At 41.3% G+C, this 18,172-nt stretch overlaps 1 protein-coding gene across 3 annotated transcripts in view; it reads right to left on the reverse strand.

Moving 5' to 3' along the window:
- Nucleotides 1-18,172, reverse strand: part of LOC138304022 (protein-glutamine gamma-glutamyltransferase 6-like) — a 418,261-nt gene that overhangs the window by 196,521 nt on the left and 203,568 nt on the right. For 2 of the 3 annotated variants that reach the window (XM_069243672.1, XM_069243673.1), the window contains exons 2-5: nt 15,587-15,760; nt 14,823-15,068; nt 8,183-8,301; nt 6,337-6,465 (exon numbers count right to left, since the gene is read on the reverse strand). In XM_069243672.1, coding sequence (XP_069099773.1) covers nt 6,337-6,465; nt 8,183-8,301; nt 14,823-15,068; nt 15,587-15,760 — 668 coding nt within the window. The remainder of the gene's footprint in view (nt 1-6,336; nt 6,466-8,182; nt 8,302-14,822; nt 15,069-15,586; nt 15,761-18,172) is intronic. The other variant, XM_069243674.1, reaches the window with a different exon arrangement.

An 18,172-nucleotide genomic window follows, 5' to 3' on the forward strand; every position in this document is an offset into this window, starting at 1 on the left:
GTCTGTCAAACGGTGCTAAAGATATATGCAAGTCAAAAAATGCTTTTCTATGGAAACACTATACACATTATTATATAGATATATATATGGAAAATGGCCTTACCCAGTGTACATCTGTTCGTGGCATGCAGTGCTGCAGATTCACAGGCTATGCATAGCTCTTCCGACATCTAGTGTTGGGCTCGGAGTGTTACAAGTTGTTTTTCTTTGAAGTCGTCTTTTCGGAGTCACAGGATCAAGGGACTCCTCCTCTCGGTTTCAGTGCTCATGGGCATCGACACCATTGTTAGATTGTTTTCCCGCAAAGGGTGAAGGAAGGAGTGATAGAGTATAAGAATACAAAGAGATGTCCATGCCAATGTAAATGTATATACATATGTACAAATGTAAAAACTTAAACGACTACAGGCTTCTGGGGAGGAGGTAGGGTGCATCTGAATCTGCAGCCCTACATGCCAGGAACAGATGTACACTGGGTGACATTTTCCATTCGATGGCATGTGTAGCTGCAGATACACATGCTATGCATAGACTAGAAAGCAGTTAGTCCTCCCAAAAAGCATTGCCTAGCCTGTAGGAGTTGAAGTTGTTTGAAATAATGTCCTTAAGACGGCCTGGCCTACAGTGGCTTGTTGCTGTGATAAAACATCAACACAGTAGTATTTTGTAAATGTATGGGGAGCTGACCATGTGGCTTTTTTACATATCTCAACCACTGGTATATTCCTTAAAAATGCCATTGACGCATCCTTCTTTCTTGTAGAATGTGCTCTAGGAGTGATCAAAAGGTGTCTTTTTGCTTTTATGTAGCATGTTTGTATGCATCTAACAATCCATCTAGCTAATCCTTGTTTTGATATAGGATTGCTTTTGTGTGGTTGTTGGAAAGCAACGAAAAGTTGTTTTGTTTTCCTAAAATCTTTAGTTCTATCTATATAGTACATAAGAGCTCTTTTGAGATCTAGGGTATGAAGAGCTCTTTCTGCCACAGAATCTGGCTGTGGAAAGAAGACTGGCAATTCCACTGTTTGGTTGATGTGAAAAGGAGATACTACTTTTAGTAGAACGGTTGGATTTGTTCTAAGTACAACTTTATGTTTGTGTACTTGGAAAAAAGGTTCTTCAAGAGTGAACGCTTGTATCTCACTAACTCTTCTTAAAGAGGTAATAGCTACAAGGAAGGCGACTTTCCATGTTACAAATTGTATTTGACAAGAGTGCATGGGTTCAAAAGGTGGTCCCATGAGTCTGGTAAGTACTATATTTAAATTCCACGATGGAACAGGTGGTGTTCTAGGCGGAATGTGTTTTAATCCTTCCATGAAGGCTTTAATAACAGGAACTCTAAATAGAGAAATGTGCTGAATATTCTGTAAATATGCAGATATTGCAGTAATTTGTATTTTGATGGATGAGAAAGCCAAGTTTTATGTCTGCAAATGAAGTAAATAGCGTACAATATGTTGTATAGATGCTGTAAGTGGATCTATGTTTTTAGAATGACAATAGAAAACAAATCTTTTCCACTTGTTTGCGTAGCATTGTCTTGAAGTAGGTTTGCGTGCTTGTTTAATTACTTCCATACATTCTGGTGGAAGCTTTAGATAACCAAATTCTATGACTTCAGGAGACAAATTGCTAGATTGAGGGCACTGGGGTTTGGATGCCTGATTTGACCTTTGTTCTGAGTTAAAAAATCTGGTCTGTTTGGGAGTTTGGAATGTGGTACTACAAACAGATCTAGAAGTGTTGTGTACCAATGCTGGTGTGCCCTTGTTGGTGCTATGAGTACCATGGTGAGTGATGTTTGACGTAGTTTGCTGACAAGAAAGGGAAGGAGTGAGAGAGGGGGAAAAGCGTAAGCAAATATCCCTGACCAATTGATCCACAGAGCATTGCCCTTGGACAAGGGATGTGGATGTTTGGATGCGAAGGTTTTGCATTATGAGTTTTCGCTTGTTGCGAATAGATCGATGTCTGGTGTTCCCCACTTTTGAAGTACTTGGGAGTGAATCTCCCATTCGTGTGTTTGTTGGTGATTTCTGCTTAGGAGATCTGCCATCTGATTGTCTATCCCTGGAATATATTGTGCTAGTAGATGAGTTTGATTGTGAATTAGCCATTTCCAAATTGTTTGGGCTAGAAGGGACAGCTGAGATGAACGTGTCCCACCCTGTTTGTTGAGGTAATACAGGTTGTCATGTTGTCTGTTTTTATGAGAACATTCTTCTGTTTGAGAAGAGGATGAAAGAAACGCTTTGAGGGCAAGAAACACAGCTAATAATTCTAAGTGGTTTGTGTGTAGCTGCTTCTGTTTGGCATCCCATTGCCCTTGGATGGTCTGACTGTTGAGGTGAGCTCCCCAACCGCTCATTGATGCGTCTGTTGTGATTATGGTCTGAGGCACAGGGTCTTTAAATGACCGCCCCTTCATTAAATTGCTGCGATTCCACCACTGATGGGACATATATGTTTGGCGGTCCATTAACACTAGATATTGAAGTTGACCGTGTGCCTGCGACCATTGTGGTGAGAGGCACTGTTGTAAGGGCCTCATGTTTAGTCTTGCATGTGGGACTATAGCTATGCAAGATGCCATCATTCCTAGAATCTTCATGATAAATCTTACAGTGTGTTGTTGATTTGGCTGTATGAGTGGTATGAGTTTCTGGAAAGATTGTATCCTTTGTATATTTGGATAAACTAGGGTTTGTTGAGTATTAGAATAGCACCTAGGTAAGGTTGTACCTGGTCTGGTTGAAGGTGTGATTTTTGGTGATTGAGAGTGAACTCTAGGGTGTGCAAAGTTTCTATCACATGATGAGTGTGTTGTTGGCATTGTGTAAAATCGCTTGATTTTATTAGCCAATGGTCTAGATATGGAAAGACTTGGATGTGGTGTCTCCTTAAGTAGGCTGCTACTACTGCAAGACACTTTGTGAACACTCTTGGAGCTGTTGTTATGCCGAATGGCAACATCTTGAACTGTTAGTGTTTTCCTGCTATGACAAACCTGAGGTATTTTCTGTGAGCTGGATGGATGGGTATATGGAAATACGCATCTTTGAAGTCATGTAATCCTGTTTTTGTAGTAGTGTGAAAATGTTCTGACAGGAGGTATAGATTGAGGGGCCTGAGGTCCAAGATGGGCCTGAGGGTGCCGTCTTTTTTGGGAACGAGGAAGTATAGTGAGTATACTCCTGTTCCTTGTTTGGAATGTGGAACAAATTCTATTGCTTGTTTTACTAGTAGAGATTGTACCTCTTGTTGTAACAGAACGCTGTGTTCTGGGGACAACTTGTGGTATCGGGTGGAACTTTTGGAGGGGTTGAGTTTAATTCTAGGCAATAGCCATTGCGGATAATTGATAATACCCAATTGTCTGTGGTGATATTTTGCCAATGAGAGTGGAACTGCTGTAGTCTTCCCCCCACAGGAGATGTGTGGATTGGAAGGAGGGAATGAGTAGAAGACAGTGTATTAAACAAAAAGTCTTCTTCCAATGGCTCAGATGCATGGCTATTCAATGATAAGCTGCTGCCCTAGATATTACTTGGGTGTATGCAGTGGTGTCTTCTGGAGGAGAAAGGTTTGATGGATAAATATCTGGATCATTATCCAGGATGGGATCAGGGTCATAGAGGTCCCATGGGTCTGCTGTATCTCCATGTGAGTATAAAGAATGTGCTGAAGAAGGCAGTGGTGGTGGGATATTCTGAGGTGAGAAAGAGAGCTGTGGAGATTGAGGAGGAGAAGTATGGAGAGGTAGTGGCTTCTCGTTTGTCTTTGCATTTTTGCTGGTGGTTGCACAGAGTCTAATTCCTCTTGGAAAGCCAGCTTTCTCTTGGTTTTTAAAGGAGGTGCAGTGATGATTCTTCCTGTCTCTTTATGAATATGGATTCTGGACTGTCTCTCATCCATAATCTGTAATATTGGTTCAATCTTAATCTCTTCTTCAGAAGTCTTATGAGATTCCATGATTGGCTTTGCAATCTGTTTTAATTTTTTGGAAAGTCCTTGTTCCTCTGAATATGAGGATTTTTTCGGCTCTGAGGTGCGTATCTTTTTCAGTCCCGAAAAAGTAGTCGGATGCCTCAGCTCCAAAGCCGATTGCCGAATTTTGGACTCCGAGGAATGGGGTCTTTTTGATTGGAGGCTGAAGTGGTGCTTTTAATGGGTTTGCTCGACTCCGAGGTAGATGGAGGAGTGGCTTTATCGGTGCCGACCCGGAAGAAGAGTCGCCAGCAGTCTTTTTGCGGACCGAACCATGGCCTTCCGGCAGTGGTGTACCCAAGACCTTTGAATGTTTTTTCTACAGGGGTGTAGGGGCAGACATACTCACGTGCTGGCCAGCTGTGATGAGTCTGTCGTCTTCTGATTCCTGTGTGGAGTCTGTGTCTCGGATGGAAACTGTTGTCTGCGCCTGCTCTTTCTCCATGACGTTGAGATGTTCACTGCTTTTCGCCACCATTTCTAGTCTTTAGGCTCTGCGATCTCTCGGGGTCTTCTTTGATCAAAATGATCGACAGGCCTCACAATCTTCCTCCTGATGGTCTGGAGAAGGCACAAATTACAAACCAAGTGTTGGTCTGTATAGGGGTACTTCATGTGGCAAAGAGGGCAGAATTGGAATGGAGTCCAATCCATCAGGCTTTCCACGCGGTAGGCTCGAACAGGCCTGAGTTGGGCGCACACATCCCGAAGGGCAAAATGAAGGTTCCGACTGTACTACAACTTCAATGCTAGATGGGAAACACGATCGAAATAATACCGACGAATAAGAAGGTTTTCTGAGGATTTCCAAATCGAAATCTCGGAGTGAGAGGAAACACGTCCAAACCCGACCACGGAAAGAAAACAATTTACCAATGGAGTTGATACCCATGCGCACTGAAACCGAGAGGATGACTCACTCGATCCCGTGACTCCGAAAAGACTTCTTCAAAGAAAAACAACTTGGAACACTCCGAGACCAATGCTAGATTTCGGAAGAGCTATGCATAGCATGTGTATCTGCAGCTACAAATGCCATCGAACATATATATATATATATATATATATATATATATCTTGAATAATGTGAACAATGAATTAGGAGACATATGAGTAGGCATGCTAAGAGGTAACTAGTTGGATATGGGAAAAAATAATAAAAGGTAATGAGCTATAGCTGAACAAGCTATCAAGTGGATGTCACCTATAAGAAGGACAGAGTTAAGGTTGAGACAGTCAATAAGGAATTGCTTGATGTATTGCTGACAAATGCCTTAAGGACAACCTTAGAGACCTACTGGGGTAGTATTAGCACATTTTCAGTGTGCTTGTAAAACATAGACAATGCTTTTTTTTAAATAAAAAAGAATCTGGCCATTTTTCCAAAAAATGAATTAAAAAGAAAGCAGTCTGCAACTCCAATGAAGCCATATATGGAAGAAAACACACATACTTAACAAGTAGTTTATAATGTGCAATGTAGCCTGCATGTAGCACATTTTGTACTTGTTCATAGATTTGAAGATTGTGACATGGAATACGTCTAAGAACATCTATAAACATATATCACCAGGATCGCAGCTGTGCTCACATGAAGCTTCTATTTACTCACAAGAATGACTATTCTTCACAAGCTGTGTAACTGACGGATGAAATACTTCAGAAACATCCTTAGATGCCACTTGCAGTTACTTTACAGGGCAAAGTCCAAACTCTAGAGCTGTCTTTTTGCTGAATGTATTATTAGCAACTGCTATTGGAGAACGGAGGAAGATGTGAGCTACATGTAAATAAATAAATATTTTTTCCATATAAATGTTTTGTGAAAGGCAGGAATAAGCTATCTGGTATGAAACGGTGAATAAAACAGGGGAAGAAAACACTTACATTCTTAAGGAGTGCTGAAAATAAATTAAAAAAAATAGTTGCCTGACATAAACAGCAGAAGGATACAAGTTATTCAATCAGAAACCCTGCAAAACAGTTATGCTCCACGGGAGGGACAAACACAAAAAGAGGAAGGGAAGCCATCAAATAAGAAACAAGAACATCAGACTGAAAAGGCCAACAAATGGTAAACAATAGGCTGGCCAAAAGCCTACTGTAGGTATTAATATTGTCCACTATAGGTTTTTCAAAAACAGGTAGGCTAAAAACCTAAAAAGGCATTTGTTCCTCTATCTGTACTACTTAGCTATCTGTTGCTACATCAAGGGTAGATAGGAGGTAATGCACATGTGCCAGCCCAAAGCATTTCACAATTATATTTAGCACCATAATTACATTTAAAAAAATGAGTAGTTCAAAATATTCTTTATTAAATATTTTAAACCTTATCCTTACCATGGAGGCCACTACCCTCCCCACATAGACTGGGTCATTCCTGCGGGAATAGTCTTTAATGGGATCCTCTTTGTAGTTGACATTCCGATCTAGGATAGCAAGGCAGATATTCAATATATTTTCTTCAAACTGTAAGAGAAATAGAGGCTGGGTGTCAACAAAATTGTTGTCCTTCAGATAAAACATTCCCACCATTCACCATCAGCCTTCCGGCAGTGAGGCATCAAAGCTATGCCGTGTAGTATCAAGCCATTCATTTGTTATGCTACTACCATCAAAGAACTATCAATACACCACCAAATTTCTCCATTTTATATTTTGTGGAAATCATGGACCCTCAGTTTACTATTCCTTCGTATTAGGTGCTATGTAAATGTAGCAAGTAGCAGGAGTAGTAGTATTACTGCTACAAATCGGAGATGTAAAACTTATACTACGAGTAGTGCACTACTATTTATAGGAGCAGTAGTTGTCATAGTATTGGTATTAGACGTAATAGTGCACTTATATTTCTTCGCTTTCCCCAAAACCTGAAGGCTATTATGTGTTGCAAATGAACCACTTAGTGAAATTTTGCATCAGCTACATACTACGGGCCAGGTGTGTCTAGCTTTGTATTTGTGATTTCATAACTGTGAATTTCTGTGATTTGCAATAAGAAAATCAGAAACAGCGATGTACTACTGCGTCTCAAACAAATTTAGAGATTCCCAGTGGGTCAAAAATGGACCAACCTCATCAACATTCATGAGGTGCGTCAAAATGTGCAATCTATTGGGAATGGCCAAAATCACAGGAATGGTGGTCTGCTGGGCTCAGCAGACCACCATATCTGCGACTTCTTTTTATATGAAGTAGTTTTTTTTTTTTTTATGCAGCCCTTTTGCCTTAAAAGAAAACAGGATGCATTTCAAAAAGTAAAATGAAAAGGTTTTTTTTCACCTCTTAAGAGTAGGCAGTGGTATGTGGGACCACTGCCTGCTCTTAAAAACTGTTTGAACCCACATTCTCAAAGGGGAAGGGGTCCCTTGGGGACCTCTTTCCAGTTGCGGATGGGTAATCACCTACTTGAAGTTGGTGGTAAACTCTAAATGTTTTGCAACCACATTTTGGTTGCAAAACATTACAAATCAAGGATTTGTAAAGCACTGCAAATCACCCCTGAGGGTCTCAAGGCTCTGAATTAAGTGCACAGGGAGATTAAGTGATTTGCCCAGAATCAAAGGATGTTGAGCCGCCAAGGCCGAGACTCAAACCTGGTTCCCTCTGCTCTGAAGACAGCAGCATTTATGCATCCCACTGCGAGTCGCTATTAGAAAGGGATGCCCTTAACACTCCCCTTCCTAATACTGAATCGCAAACTCATTTTGCGATTCAGCAATATGTTACCAAACTGCAAAGCAGGATTTGTACATAAGAAAAAGGCTTTTTTATGGTTGCAAATGGCCTGATTCACGGTGAGCAAAAAACACCTGTGTACATCTGGCCCTAGGATTCCACATCGCATCTTCAATCAGTATTTGCTTGCGTTTTAAGGTAAACAGGTTACGACAATCCGAGTCTGGCCCCTTGAAGAAACCTTCTATTCACAGTCATATTATATCAGTGTCATTATTATTATTATATATATATATATATATATATATATATATATATATATATATATTATATATATATATATATATAAAATCAACGTTCTAACTGCCAACTAGGAAATATGGATGAAAAATGATTAGGGGAATGGGAATCACTGATCGTGGAAAATTCGCCAGAACTAGCTATGTGCTGCATTATTCCCACTCATATTTTGTGTGTTGCCATTCCATTAGGCACACCATTCACTTACCTGCCCATAGTTCCATCCCTGTTCCAAAATAAAGTCTTCTTGTCCAAAGAATATTATTCCATTGTCATTCAGCACATATTCTTGCCTTGCTTCCTCATCATCCAGAAAGACATCGTCATCTGGAAACGCAGGTAACAAGAAGTGTTACGAACAGACACAATGCCAGCAAATAGCTTTTTTCTCTATTTTGTATGTTTAGATGCCTTTCAATATGCGTTTGCCCCCTCAGAAGCTGTTTGATGTAAATATACGTAATAGTTCTTCCTAGTAATTAAAGTCATAATAAAATGAATGGTTGGTCTCCAGAAATTGCAGCTCAACATTTCTCCTGTTCCCTTGTATTCACACCTATCTAGTCTAAACACATACTTAAGTGTGAAACAAACTCCAAATTCGAGAAGTTATCCGTCTAATAGTTAATGGTCAGAGAATGCATGCACACTAAATCGAATCCGTAGACCTATAGAGTGATCTTGAATACCATGCTCAAGAAAGCGGATCATTTCGTCTCCGACGTGGCTCCTGCTCATATAGCTAGAGTTGCTTCAGGAAAAAGTTGTGGAAGATTGTGTGCTTTACAAGTTCCTCCCTCTCTTTACAAGCCCTGTTCCTGTTCTCCCTATCTTCGTTTTAGGTAAGAATGTAGGCAGATTATGCCCTTTACGAGTTACTCTTTCTCTAGGCATGGGCTTTTCTCCCTTCCAGGGCCGGCTTTAGGGTGGTGCGAGCTGTGCGTCCGCCCCGGGTGCTGACCTGGATTGGGGGGCGCTGACCTGAGGGGAGCGCTGTGTTCAGCAATCACTTACGAAACTTGTCATTGAAAAGCACCTGCTGAAAAGTTCCTTGTGCGTCCAGCCTGCAGGAAACAATTACATCTTCTGATCAATGTTCCTGCTAGGGAGAGAGATGGGAGTTTTGTCTAGTGGCAGCTTTGACTCAGCATAAAGTAGCGTAGAAGGGCTAATCTGTCTGTGGCAAAGAACAGAACTATATTTTATGTGGATAGCTGAGGGGATTAGTTGGACAGCTTTTACAAGCGCTTTAAAAGAAATTAATGTATGTGAGAGGGGGGCTATGGAGAGATGAGGGGCACATCTGCCGGGTGGTAGTAAGGGAATCCGAGAAGGTGGTCATGGGGTGGGGTGGGGCCAAAAAAAGACTGTTGCAGAGGGCACCCTCAAAATTCTGCCCACAGTATCAACAAATATGAAATTGTTCTCTACAGCAATACAATCTTTCAGCGAGTCTAAGGGCAGCTTCTTTGAAATTCCACATTTCCCAAAGCAACACTGTTCCTCCTTTTGGAAGGTTAGTTAAACACAAAACGCAGACAACTTCCATCATTTATAACCAACATAATACACCTCTTTGTATTGTTGGTGTTTGATGTTATGATTAAGTATTGCAACGGCCGCATACACTTAAAGCTAAACTTATTTTGTTCGACGTGTATCATATTTTGTTTTTACAGATCGATTCACTTCTTTTTGGTAAAGGGCAAGGCGCCAATAGCCTTCAAAATGCCCAAAAGCGATAATTATGACTCGACAGTGACCAATAGGAGTCCTGTCTCCAACTTCTCTTTGTGGCAAATGTAATAGGGAGAACCTTATTGATAAGTTCACAGAGTAATAACTGTGCTGCCATTATTAACTCCCACCCCGTTACTTAACCTGCACTTTTTGAAGACGTTTTGCAATGTTTCCGTATGTATGCTGCAGTATTAAAGTTGCTTGAAATCCCAGCAGCAGTGTTTGATACAAACGTTGGCAATTAACTACTTCAAAGAATGAACAAAAACATATTACTGTAGGAATTTGCTTTGCACCTGACAGTTTTGTTCTAAAAAACGTATATATTAATTTGAAATTGTCAGTGCAGAAAAAAATAGATGCAACTAAATTTCGGTTATCACAGGTTTAGTAGCGCAGCTCTTTGTATCCTCACATTGAAATCTATGGACAATTTTATAAAAGTGGATGCCTATTCCCCAAAAAAAAAAAAGCCTTTCAAAGTTATGCAAATATTTATAGCAGTACAGATACTCTAGAGATACTTACAAAATCAGCCCTATTCAAAAAAAGAAAAGAAAAATGTAGCTGAAAATATGCATCTCCTCCCCAACATATTTTATTGTTTTCTTTCTATTTACTAACATTCCTAGTTAGATACTTGGAAAGCTGTGCAACGCATAGTGTTGGAAATGTGCATATGGTCCTACTTCCCCATGCAGAATTCTACATAATGGAGAATTTCACAATTCTATATAATGTAGAATTCCACAACGGGAGAATGGAGCCTTCTGTGCATTTTTTGGTCTCTCCACTGGAAAAATATTTTACCCATGGATAAAACCTTTACTTAATGTCTTCCATTAATCTGGAATGATCCGTTCGTTCCCCTTCATACCCCATTATAGCCCCTAGCTGAAATACATTTCTAACAATTTGCAGTTGTGGAGTAGAAAGGCACAGGCATAAACTGATTTCCACCGGCAAGGTAGCTTGAACTATTGACCTTCCTCCAACAAAAACTGAGCTCTCCTGCTCTTAGAGGACAGCAGATGATTCTCCCTTTTAATTACTTAAGAAATCAAGTAAAGAGCCCCAAGGCTTCAATGTAGCATTTGTTACAAAGGCTACAATATTGGAAGGCCAGGACAAGTATACATTTCTTAAATAAAAAATGCATTTCGAAAGTAACTATAGAAGAGCAATTTGTGAATTGCAATGGGGTTACTCTTTTCTAGGTGGGTGCATGTCTCTCCCTAGCCTCCATTAATTTCTCTGTACTACTCCTTAAACCCCTCCAGTTTTTCATATGTTTAAGAATATTCCAGCCAAACAGCGCTAAGACAAAGATAAGTAAAATCAGGCTGAACGTTTGTTACGAGTATGGAGAGGTGGTAATGAAATTTAGAAGTTGTGGGAGACTGGCCTGGTTTGCAGTGGGTGCCACAGGTACTTACACCTTTTACCAGGTCCAGTTATCCCTTATTAGTGAAATGTAGTCAGTGTCTAGAAGCCAGGCTGTCTAGAGGTAGCTGTAGGCAGAGCAGCCAAGGCTGAACTAGGAGACATGCAAAGCTCTTGCAATACCGCTGTAGTCACACAGTACTCACACACAAGAAAGACAATGCTCAGTGTTACCAGAAATAAAGGTACTTTAAGTGACACAAGGCCAAAAATACTTTGGATGCTATACTCCCTTAGGAGGTGAGCAAACTCCACAATATATACACCAGCAATCAGAAACAGGTACGTAATTAGTCAGAAAGTAGTGCAAACAGTGAAAATCGCAACAGGTTGCAATGGGCCTTGGGGAACACAAACCATACACTAAATCAGTGGAATGCGAATGTCGGTTTCCCACATAGGCAAGTGTAGTGTGCAGAGGGGAGCTGGGAGTGTGAGAAAATACCAAAGGTAAGTGAAATACCCCACCCCAGAGCCAAGGAAAGCAGGAGTAAAGTACAGCAAGTTTCCTAAGAACACACAGAAGTCATGATAAAAGATAGTGCAAGAACCAGAAGAAACTGCAAGACACAAACAATGGATTCCTGGACCTGGAGACCTGTGAAAGAAGGGGACTAATTCCAAGAAGCACTGAAGAGTCCAGGGAGAACAGGAGCCCCTGCTCACCCAGATGAAGGTGCAAAAGAAGAACCACTGATTAAAAGACAAAGTCAGAATTGCACCAAGATGCGGGTTCCTGGTTGGTGTAGGTGATGTCTCACGCCGGATGGATGAATGCAGTCTGGTTTGCGTCACTGGATTCTGCCAACAAGCCTTGGCAAATGCAAAGCTTGCTGTTGGAGGAAAATGGTGATACCCGGGACCAGGAAGGACCAGGTCGACTCGTCGCTGCAGAGAGGTGCCTGCTGCAGCAGGGAAGTGACTCCGTCACTCCACGGGAGATTCCTTTGTTTTTTTGGGTGCAGGCTGAAGACAGGCAGTCCTCAGAGGGTGCACAACCTGGAAATTGTTGCAGATGCTGGCAGGCGCTGGAGCTACAATGTTGCAGAAGGCTTCTTGGCTTCTATGTTGCAGTATTGCAGAGTTCCTGGAGCAGTTATCGGTCTATCCAATGGTAGAAGATGAAGTGGAGGATGCAGAGGATTCCTGCTGGAGTCTTGCAAGCCGAATCTGAAGAACCACCCAGAGGAGAGACCCTAAATAGCCCTGAAAGTGGGATTGGTCACCAACACAGGTAAGCACCTATCAGGGGCGGGCTCTGATGTCACCTGCTGGCCCCTTTGCGATACTCCCAGAGTTCCTTGACCACCCTGAAAACAAGATGGCAGACCCCAGGAACCCTCTGGAGGAGCTCTGAGCATCACCCTAGGGGTGGTGATGGACAGGGGGAGTGGTCACTCCCATTTCCTTTGTCCAGTTTCACGCCAGGGCAGGGACTAGTGTTCCTGAACTGGTGTATACTGGATTATGCAAGGAGGGCACTGTTTGTGCCCTTCACAGCACTTCCAGGGGCTCTGGGAGATTACTCCCCCATGCCTGTGACACCTATTTCCAAAGGTAGAGGGTGTAACACCCCTCTCCTAAAGGAAATGCATTGTTCTGCCATCCAGGGATTGGGCTATGTCTAGTACAAATATAAAATGGCACCCTGCACTCACAAAGTCTGGGAAAATGGGCCTGGATGACGTGGGGGTACCTCTGCTACTGCAGGGGTGCCCTCACACACAGGTACTTTGCACCCGGCCTTCAGGGTAGGAAAGCAGACATAGGTGACTTATAAGTGACCTTGTGCAGTGAAAAATGGTTGTGAAATAGTGCATGCACTATCTCACACAGGCTGCAATGGCAGTCCTGTAGAAGCCTTTGTAAGGGCTCCTTATGGGTGGCAAAAGTAATGCTGCAGCCCATTAGGATCCCCTGGAACCACAATGCCCTGGGTACCATATAGTAGGGACATATAAGGAGGGTCCAGTATGCCAATCTGGAGTGGAATACTGGGTTGCCAGTATGTAAGTGCAAATTTGGAACCAGAGAGAGCATAAGCACTGGGGTCCTGGTTAGCAGGACTCCAGTGACACAGTCAAGCATACTGACAAATACAGTGAAACAGACTGACAAATATGGCAAAACCATAAGCACTGGGTTTCTGGCTAGCAGGATCCCAGTGACACTGTCAAAACACACTGAAAAACAGGCCAAAAATGGGGGTAACCATGCTAGAAGGAGGCTACATTCTCACACAAGTTAGTCTGAAATGTTGACACCTACACAACTAACATTCACGTTTTAAATCTCTAACACGATCATTCACCAAGCTTTGGGCTCTAACAGACAGATACTGAATCAATAACACTACTCAAATGTATAGAGCAAACTTACTTTACTGAGATTTACATATCCAAGATTACTCAAAGAACTCAACATCAATTGTATGTTTCCTTCAGTACTCCAATGTGAACCATTTATGCATCTGGAAATTTCACATGGTGAATATTCAGCATAGGGAAATATGAGGTAAATGTACATTTGCACATTTAATTTTTTTTGTCTCTGGAGTAATACTCATCCCAGTATAACACAACTTTACTGCTATGGTTTTGAGTTGGCGATATCTAAAAACCAAACATGTCATATGATTGTGCACTACTCTCTGGAAGTTCATGCTCTAACATCAAGAAGTGTGCACAATACAGATACTCCTTTCTTTGACTTAAAAATAAACTGCCTCACTTGTAAGTCACAAGTCCATCACATGTAGGGGACCTGTCCTTTCCACTAAGTTGTGGCACTATCCAAACAGGATCAGACCTGATGAGGAAGTAAGCCAAATTATGTGGTTGAGATACAACTTCCTTTATTATTGTACTCTCAAACAAGTAATCACACACTGAGCAACATTTTGTCACTTAGTGACAACTCGATGATGTCACATATCTTCCCTGTTAGTATTAATAGCAAGTTTTGTAATGATCACCTCTCACTGCCCTAGCAGTAACCCCTGAGGTCTGCAGACACCAGGAACCTTAAGAGATCTAATCTTATGCCACTTGCTTTAAGAGTAAAGTCAATGATAATGGAAGACAGGATTAATTTCTGATGAGTTCTGATCTTAAACTGTGGGCAAAAATATTACTGGAGTAATTACCCACCCACAATTTCACTCTGTTAATTAAGGGTACCACATGTGGGGTTGAAAACAACAAAAAAGGAACACCTGAGGGATTTGCACTGCTCCCCCTCTTCTGGTTCTTGATAAGCCTACTATGTTTGGAAACCAATGCAGACCTGTGTTTGATCGCTGGCCCTCCTTCTCTCGCAGTGAAGTGTTTGCAGCACGAGCAGCTTGTCATTATACTTCTATTAAGTCTATCCAACTGGAGACACACATCCTGCACCTTTGTTGGCTTGAATTCAGATTCATCACAGATACACTAAGAGTCTCCAGAGGTAATAACCTTCTTTGGTATCATAAGCAATCCAAAAGCATTATACACACCAAATGTAGTGCTGCAGAAATTAATAACAATTTAACATGTGAAAAGCCATCTTTAGAGTCCTGATAAACTATAGACATACAATCTGTCGAATTTGCTGAATGTAATAGATCTTCTTGGCTATCTGAGATGTTTCTGGGACACTTAAAGATATAAAATATAGTTTTTTACCTGGAGCCCAAGGATTAAACAGGAGAATGAAGCCACCCAGCCGGAAGGAGGTAGACTTGCCATTCTTAGATGAAATCTTGATACTGAGCTTGTAGCGTCCAATTACAGCATTGGCAGGACTAGAGATGGCGACAACCAGACTATTTTTACTATTGCTGTGCTTAGCCGCCACCCAGGAAGCAGAGTCCTGAACCTTGGAGAGAGGAAAGCTGGCCCATGTGTTGTCTGACTCAGAAGGGGACGGCCCTGTACAACAAAATGCATACAACATAATAATCAGTTTTTTAGAATGGCATTTTTGGTGTCCAAAGACAAGATTGTGATGAGAATTGCCTGATTTTGAGGTCTGTGGTGTGAGGTTCCATGATGTGGGTGTGTGCTGCAGACTGACTGTTTCTTTGGATAGCGCCTGACTGCGATTGCCTGTGTGAGAGATTAGTCAATGATTAGGATTTCCTGCCCCTATGGTAAATACCTCGTCAAGACAATGCATCACTATGTCAGTGTGTAGTGCAGATGATTAGAGGGTCTGGTGAATTTGTTGGGAAAATAACTTGCATCTGTGAGCTGGCTGTGAGACAGAGATTTTATGTTGTTTCGGTGAGTATCTTGATTCTCCTTATCTGTGAGGTAAAATGGTGTGGTGCTATTACCACTGTGTGGTGTCTGTTTCTGTCATATAGATGACCTGTTTCTGATGATGTTGAAGTGTGTTCTGGAGCAATCATTCTTGCGTAATCATTATTACTCATATGGAACCGTACCAGTTGTAATAACAAATTGAAGCTTGTCTTCTTTCGAGACATCTCTGTTGAAGGTCATTTGGATCTTGAAAGGCTGACATCTTCTCACAATGAGTCCTCCGCTCACATAGCTATCCGTGTGGTGCTCAATACTGTTTTCTTCAAGGTGTAAATTATACAGCTTCAATCTTAAACCTGTTAGAAAAAAATATACTTAACTATGATAAAGATAATTTACCCCATGCTCTGAAAAGACTTAAGTCAATGATAATTGTGTACGTATTTGTTCTTCTGCACACAGCAGAAAGAAACTGCTTCTAAACACAGAGGAAGGAATATGCTTATATTCCTAGGCCCTCATTACAAGCTCTCAGGATTTAAGTACATAGGATTAGAATCTCTGGTTCTGGCCACTACAAGCACACCTAAACTCTGGGATTATGAATATTATTATCCCAAGAATAGGATGGTAAATAATCTAGAATATCAGGTCGCAATCAGTATGTTTTGCACTTCTGCAGGAGAAGGGACAATATGATGCCTCTAACCTCATCTTTATAGCACCCTCTTGGAACAGGTGGTAAAGGAATCTGGGGCTTTGTTCAGAACCATGATACAGAAAGCAGGCGAGGGCGGCGGCGGTGAGAGGAGAACTGGGGAGGGCCTGTGCAGTTCCTTCTGCAGTGTCGGAGCAGGGCAAGAGGGGGGGGGTATGTACAACTTTCACTCAATTCTCTTCTCCTACATCAACTGCCAGATCCAATTTCGCGTTTATTTTGCTGCTGCTTGTCTGCTAAACAACTTGTGTGCAGATCACTGCTGCTTTGGTGTGACTCATTTCATTACTAATGTGAATGAACATAACATCTTAAAAAGACAATTAAGCTAAAAGGCAGCAATAACTATAAACACAAGGAACAGTCAACATTCTCACAAACTAGAGGCTTTCACAGTTCGATAAATTATAATGATGTGAGAGGGTGGGTTTTCCTGTATCTAAATATTCTCAGGTAGTCATCGTACAGGGTCCTTCAGTGGTCGCATGGACTGTGGTTGTCAATTCAAAACGTTTAAAAAGGAGGTAGCACTGGCAATATATAATTATAATAACAGTAAAACCAATTTGGCTCCACAATGATGACACACAGGATGGTGTCTAAACGATGAAGGTTTATTAGCCAAATGCAATCAGGCTACCAACAACAACCATTAGTAATTTCAATGTATCCAAAAGCAGTGCATATCCATACATTTTTGGAATCTGAATGTGTATATTGTATTGACGCATATGCAAAACATAACAAGGTACAAAGCACAGAATAAAAATTAAATAAATGCCATAAAGTAATTCCGCTAATCAAATTAAAACCTCAAAAGTGGCAAGAGGAAGGTATTAGCATCATAAAAAACAAATTTAGGTTCTAGAAGATGGAACAGGTATTCAAGCATGAATTTCAACATCCTCTGCAAAGGGAATCTGCACTGACTCTTTAGCTTCCTGAGTCATTCCATTTACTTTCAGCCAATCTCTTTCTGTGAGACCTTTCCCTTCAAGAAAGTAATCACCCATTCACACTATCGCATCACCTCACGAGAGGGTGCGTTGATTTTAGCCGGCACTCTTGGGGGGGGGGCTCAGCATTTTGCCATTAACCCAACACCTTACATTGATTGTATGACAGAACCACACATGCCATTACTACACATGCCTTTACAAACAGTCCATTACAATGCATATGCAGGTCCCACACATGCCTATACCAGATAAAAGTTTACCACACATATGCCTTTACCATGCATGCCTTTACAAGAAAAATATAAGAATTTTTCAGGTAAGTAAAAGCCATATATTAGGTCACTTATAGGTAGTTATAGTTAGAACCTAATTTCCAAAGGAAATGCGTTTTTTGTTTTGCTAATAACTTTGGCATGGTTTCACAAATCTTTACACAATTTTCAAAACTAATGCCCTGGTCACTTCAGCTGCTCTCTGGAATGTTCCCGGATGATCTGTCAAGCAGAGGCTGAGAAAAGAAGAGGGTTCCTAAATTCTTTTTCCCTATGCAATTCCCCGTAGGGATTTTAGACATGACTACAGCCCCAACCGCTGAACAGAATTACACCAAATTTGGCAGAAACTTAGATCTTGGTCCAGAAAGATCTCTTTTTGTGATTTGGTGTAAATTTTGGAGGTATTAAAGGAAAAAGAAGTTTGTATATCCAGGGATGTAGATCCTCCAGGGATTCAACAGGTGTTAGAAATGGGGTCTTTGGTTGACAGTCAGGTTACCCCCTGTTCAAGCAAGGACCCTCACTCTAGTCAGGGTAAAAGAGAATCACCCTCAGCTAACCCCTGCTTACCCCCTTGGTAGCTTGGCAGAGCAGTAGGCTTAACCTCAGAGTGCTAGGCGTAAAGTATTTGTACCAACACACACAGTAACTTAATGAAAACACTACAAAATGACACAACACAGGTTTAGAAAAATAGGAAATATTTATCTAAACAAAACAAGACCAAAACGACAAAAATCCACCATACACAAGTCAAGTTATTAATTAAAAATCAAAAAGAGTCTTTAAGTAGTTTTAAAAACACACTAGCGCTGC

This window comes from Pleurodeles waltl, chromosome 7 (genome assembly GCF_031143425.1).
Source record: "Pleurodeles waltl isolate 20211129_DDA chromosome 7, aPleWal1.hap1.20221129, whole genome shotgun sequence".
In the NCBI taxonomy this organism is placed as follows: Eukaryota; Metazoa; Chordata; class Amphibia; order Caudata; family Salamandridae; genus Pleurodeles; species Pleurodeles waltl.